General features: G+C 35.3%; 1 protein-coding gene across 1 annotated transcript; it reads right to left on the bottom strand.

Moving 5' to 3' along the window:
- Positions 1 to 2451: 2451 nt before the first annotated feature.
- Positions 2452 to 6253, bottom strand: LOC108674439 (probable serine/threonine-protein kinase DDB_G0280133). Its single transcript, XM_018162388.2, has 4 exons — positions 6180 to 6253; positions 5410 to 5622; positions 4181 to 4795; positions 2452 to 2791 (listed from the first exon to the last, which is right to left on the bottom strand). The coding sequence occupies exons 2-4, from the start codon at positions 5602 to 5604 to the stop codon at positions 2579 to 2581; spliced, it is 1023 nt and encodes a 340-aa protein (XP_018017877.2). The 5' UTR covers positions 5605 to 5622; positions 6180 to 6253; the 3' UTR covers positions 2452 to 2578.
- Positions 6254 to 6261: the final 8 nt, after the last annotated feature.

Below are 6261 nucleotides of genomic sequence, written 5' to 3'. Positions count from 1 at the left end.
TTAATAAATAAATGCAGGGGAAAATAACAAGCCTTTTAGGGAGTCCACTAATATATTCAACTTTACAAAAATATTCACTGTCGGACAGCAAATATTGATAAATTATCAGTCCACGAATAGTCACATCCACTTTCACCTATCATATTAATTGAAGGGAAATATTAAAAATTAAGAATGATTGACTTACAATTTCATAACTAAATGAATATAATCCTCAAAAATATTCTCTTGTTGATATATAGATACAAGACAGTGGATCTTTCAATGAATCGAAGATTGTATAATTTTATGATTTGAGAATATTTCTTTAATTTTAATATCCGACATTTTCCCGCATTAGGTTTTAGTTCATTATATTGAGCATTATTGTCATGGAGGGGCAATAACTACATATGTACAATTACTGTGATTTTGATGAGAATAAAAACTTAACAGAGTCCCACGTTAGAATTTTTCTTGGTCATTATTAACTCGTGTGTGATCACCAATTTAATAATTTACAATCGGTAATAAATTAATAAGGACTTGCTGTCCAAAAAGTGACACTCTTTATGCACGTATCATTAATACGCCCTTATCTCAAGCCAAACAGAATATAGATGGCCCACGCGTGGGCAAAGAAAAGCTTCAATATCAGTGTAAAATCTCACTTATTATTTTGAGTGTAACACAAGCACTACCTTAGGGAAATTAACATCATCAACGGCAAGTCCAAAGATCTCTAAGTCATCGAGAGATTAACATTTACATGTTCCCTTTAGACATTCATTATTCATAATTTTAATTTGTCAATTAGGTCATAAATTATTTATAATTCCAAAGTAATTATCCAACATTTGGGCCAACCAATAATTTATGAACTGAAATTTCTGTAAATTTTTTAGTTTTCAACTTACAGAACATGGCTCCGTAACACTTGCCAGTAGTAGATACGAAGTCATTTCTGGCTGCCAATAGGGACTTGAATTATATTCAATTATCTAATTCAATATTTTATTTTTTATTCAATTTTTTCATATTTTGGGACAAATCGGTGCTAAATTCTCTGTCCAATCCGACTTAAGAATAATTACCATTAATATATACTTTGATTTCAATATTTAATAACATTTTACGGAATTTTTTCGTATTTTTATTTAGCACGACATTATTTTTTGTATTAAATTAAGATTAAATAATACAACTGTTCCTCGTAAGAAATCGCGGACTGTAAGAAACTCTTTCAGTTAAGTAATTTTGAAAGACAAATCACTCAGGGCAAATTGTCCTATTAGTGACACATTTAAATTTCTTACGCAACACGAGCAGAGAACCGACGTAACACAGAGACACGTCCTATTGTCCGGCCAAACTGAGTCATGACACATGGGCAAAAAGTGCATTTTCTGAACCAGTCTTCCTCGTCTTCAATTAATCAATCGTTGTCTCCTCGTAAACATCAACCGCTGAATAGTGAATTATCCACCACAGGGCAATCAAACAATACTCACAAGTTGATTTATTAACTGGCATCAAATAATAGTATAATTACTGATGATAAAACTACAGTATAATAATAATACTACAACTTTATAATATAATATATAATCAAGGTATAATTTTTGATGCATCGATACGGAATTAAACATTGCAATATTCCAATAGAATCTACGTTAACTCACAAGTTGGGTAAATTGTTCATGTTGTGTTGAGGTATTTCCAATTGCAATCAACCAAGACAATGTACGTTAACTCGTAAATTGTGTACAATTATTAATTTTGTGTTATGGCACTAACCTTATGTCGCTTATTAATTACATTTATTGTATTAGTGATGAACACAGATTTTCCTTCAGTTTCAGTCCCCATTGCACGATTCTAGCATGTAAATAAAAATGTGTATAAAATATTTATAGATTCACGATTAAACATCAATGGAATACATTTGTGCTATAATAATCATTTATTTATTTCGATGGGATAATATACGTATATTGATATATATAATTTGATAAGGGATAGATACTTTTATTTATTTATTTTATACCTAAGCCTATTTAAAGACAAAAGGAGCAGCTAAGACTCGCCATTGAAATTAAATTTGAATGAAACATACAAACAATAATATAGAACAGTAATTTCTGAAACATTTTACCTCGTCATTTTCCGAAAAATTTTCATATAAAGTTTATAGCTACATTCTACCTTTCAATGCAACTCAAAATTAAATTTAAAAAATGAATATTTAAATTTTCTTACATTTTTGCAATTCGCACTCGTCTGTTATATGTTCAGTCAGTGCGAGATGAGACGGAATAGAATAGAGTCATCCGCGTCATGAAAAGCTAATCTCAAATACGTAAACAATTATGCAGGAAACCATCATTGTTGTATAAAGAACAATAAATTATAACAATTCGACGCTTATAATTTTACACGAAAAAAGTACTTTTCATTAAGTAGACTAGAGGTCAAAAGAACAAATATTACATTCAGTACAAGCAAAACAAACGGGAACGTGAATGACCTTATCTGTGATATCAGTGAGCTCAGCCTCTCTGCAAAAATACATATGCTATCACCCTACCGAGTAACAGAATCACACAGAGCTTTCCTTGTTATCTGTTTTTCTATGGTGACAAGAATTAGCAACAGGTGATGCCTCCTCATGGCTGCTTGATTGGCACATGTAATCTTCTCTGAACGGCGGCGGCGGGTCAGGTAAGTTGTGCAACAGATCCTGTTGACTCAGTCTCATCTGCAGCTGAGACTGCGACTGTTGCCCGCCACGCCAGTCGTTGTAACGACTAGCCTGGTGTCAGCAAATGGAGGAGAATTAGGCAAGGAAACGTCTTTTTGGGTACTAAATCGAGTAATTTCATATTGAGTAAGAGTCGCATATCACTCGCCAGTAATTCAGGTCGGTGTGCCAGCGACTATACAGCGTAGTTGGCAACTGTGCGCGAATCGAAAAATATGTCTATAAAGAATGACCAACAAACGTTAATTAATAGCTGTTTCCGGTGGCAGCCATTATACAATGTTTGTTCTAAGCAAACAAAGATGCATAAATAGCAGTGTTCGGGGTGCAGTCGTAATGCCATGTAGATCCTTAGTTAAAAATGTTTATTATTACTGAGTTCGGGGTGCAGTCGTTGTGTTGTGTAGGTTCATAAACAAAAATTTTCATAAATAGCCGTGTTCGGGGTCTAGTCGTAATACATGTCCACTGAAATTAGGAATATGGGCTAAGGTTAATATAGCAGCACTATATGATATATAGAGGCACGTGATTGAGAATAACTACGTCATCTCTTGTACTGGATTTAGAGCGATCAACTGCCATTACTAATTGGTACCTCGATATCACTTAAGCACATTTACCAATATATAAACTCTAAGTCTGTTAATCTCAAGATCCATTCATACACAATCGTACGAATGTATACTACGTACTCAGTAAGTGAATGCACTATCCAATTAGCAAATGGGTCTCATGGCTATTGAATGGTTTTCCTGTCGTGTGGCAAGTATCGTGTGCGTTTCCGGCACGTCTAAGTTTTGGTGTGACGTGTAGGCGGCCACTGGTGGTTTAAGTGCGTGGAATACGCCTGAGAGTTGAGTAGTGATATGGTATACAATTATTCAACAATTGGTATACAATTTAACTCAACACAAGTTGAGTAGAATTGTTCATTTTGATGTAGGATTCGCCATTGCAGTCAATGCATATAAACCTTTATCCCGACGCTCTATTGTTGGGAGAAACACAAACAAACTTTTATTACTGAGTAGTGAAAAATTTCCCTAAAAATTATCCAGTTAACTGATTTATTTTATAACAATAATTTTTGACTTGAATTTAATGATCGATTACCTATTTTGTTTAGTTTCACTAATGAATATCAAGTAGGCGATGACTTAGAAATTTGATCGCAGTAATGAATTTTTATTGCCTGGAAACGAATGTATTAGGAATTAAGACTTAATATTAACTTGCTTTTATAATCAGAATAAAAGAATCTCTCTGCTGAAGCATATTCAGCATTTATTAAATTATTTCATTCTGATATTCCGTATTGAAGATATTCCATAATACTTTCACAATAGAGCTCGTCATTGATTATGAATTGATGGTAGAGCTTATTCGCCATTTAGTAGGAAACGAATAATTTATTGATGATTGCTAATTGGTACTTGCCTGATGTCGGGCGTTGATCCTTTGAGAAATTTCCGGATCGTTTCTGCCTCTCTGGAAGTCAAAACTTTCGCATGTTTGTTCTGAGGTAATTTGTTGTTTTTGACCAGCTTGATGATGACAATAGTCCTGGGGTTTATTCATTGCACTATTAATTGGTGAGCGATACGTCTGTTGTTGAAACTTGCCCGCTTGGCTGGATCCTGGTCGAGGTAAAGTAGATGAACAATAAAGATCATTTTGTAATGTAGGTCCAATACCAGGGGAATGTTGTGCGCACTGGGGGCTTGGTATGGGGGATGAGGATGTGGATGAAGGAATTAGGTGAGATGCGGGGCCAGCAGTTGAGGATTTCTGGTAATTTGCATCGGTAATATGACCTCTGAACAACCTGTTGTCGCACGATGACTGCCGTAACTGTGGCTGTTGGTTTCGTATTCCTGTAAGTGTTATTGGGGCGTTAGACTCGCTGGGCATTGGTGGTCGCTGCTGTTGGTGCAGTTGCTGATATTGATGTTGCTGATTTTGTGGTTGATGTTGCTGTTGATGCAGCTGATGTTGTTGATGCTGATGGCGATGCAGATGACCAATATCAGATGCCTGTTGCATTGAACGATTCTGTGTGAAGCAAAAAACGAATGCTTAGATTAATCAAACTGTTAAGGAAATGATTTAACGGGATATATCTGCGGATTACTCTATTACTTTTGGATTACTGATATTCTAGTATTCAGAGACTTAATTTAAAATGAACATAAACCATATAAATTTATGAATTAATTCATTCTAGTCCTAGCAAAAGGAATGAAATCGTATTTAAAATTTGCTCTAATCCAGAAACTATTTGAATCAAGAGCGATGGTTTCAAAATGCTCATAGAGGAGTAAAAAAAATAATACTGTATGAGGCTAAAACCTGCAATGTAGCATAAAGGTGTATAATGCATAATGCTAGGCTTGTAATTGTAGGTTAAATTAGAAGTTAAAGTCGTATCAAGATCTTAAACTCATATCAAAAACTATGGTAATTTTTTAACGCAAAAATTTTCCAATTTTGGTGAATAAAAAAACTATTAGAAGTAAATTGGGTGAAATATTCGTACATGAAATTAATATATTCTATTTTTTTAACATTTTTTCATCGGGTGAACTGAGTTCAAATTCTTTCTTTGCCCATAATAACATGTATAATTATTAAACCGTTTATTTTAGACAAAAATCATTGAAACTCACAATATTGGTGGTGCAAGAATACGCGTATCGGTCTGGCGGCAACAGAGTGGCGGCCCGACACTCGGGCTGATGGTTGGGACCGGCGGGACCGGCACTGAGACCGGGCTTGGAGCTCGGGCCGAGCAGCTGAAGGCTGGACGAGTCCCAGCCCGAGGAGCACACGCCCTGCTTCAGAGGGATCAAGTCGGGGTCCATCTCGCTCTCCGGCTCCACCTGTTGCGACATGGATCAAGGATTTTTTTAAATTAAGGACTGTTTTTTAAGTATAGAATTCGCGGATTTTCATTTATGATTTTTAATATTTGTGAATGATAATGAGTTCCCAAAGGCTTCTCACCAGTTTATTGATGTTGTTTTCAACGGAAAAATAACAAAAATATAACATGGTGAAACTGAAATATAGACCAGCTATTCCAGTTGCTGTGAACAATGGCATTCTCGTACAGTTGAAAAACGAACTAATTTGTACAAATAGCATCTTCAGGACAATAATTTCATTAAAAATAAGTAACAATACCAGAACCAAAACCAATGACAATATGTCCAATATTTGCCTTTCTTTTCCAATCATTTGTATTTACTGTTGAAGAAGAATTTGTTGTTCTATGTGCGTAAATGGAACAAAGAACTGGTACGGGACGAAGTTGTTCACCACTAAATTGTTTGCACATCACGCTGTGGTGTACCTGAATATCCCTGTCACTGCAGCTGCCAGTGTGTTGAGATTGCAGTTCATCACTAAATTGTTTGCACATCCTGGTATGGTGTACCTGAATATCCCTGTCACTGCAGCTGCCGGTGTGTTGAGATTGCAGTTCATCACAATGTTGGTTAGTCCCACAAGTCCCCAAG

This window comes from Hyalella azteca, unplaced genomic scaffold (genome assembly GCF_000764305.2).
Source record: "Hyalella azteca isolate HAZT.00-mixed unplaced genomic scaffold, Hazt_2.0.2 contig4180, whole genome shotgun sequence".
NCBI lineage: Eukaryota > Metazoa > Arthropoda > Malacostraca > Amphipoda > Hyalellidae > Hyalella > Hyalella azteca.
Note: the sequence above shows the minus strand (reverse complement) of the source record. Positions and strands in the feature narration are given on the sequence as shown.

Excerpts from the sequence above, each read along its gene's own strand:
- LOC108674439 (XM_018162388.2), bottom strand. The coding sequence starts at position 5,604 with ATGGACCCCGACTTGATCCCTCTGAAGCAGGGCGTGTGCTCCTCGGGC. Across the intron at positions 4,796-5,409 it reads ATTCTTGCACCACCAATATT|AATCGTTCAATGCAACAGGC; the intron begins GTGAGTTTCAAT and ends TGCTTCACACAG. Across the intron at positions 2,792-4,180 it reads GGATCAACGCCCGACATCAG|GCTAGTCGTTACAACGACTG; the intron begins GCAAGTACCAAT and ends TGCTGACACCAG.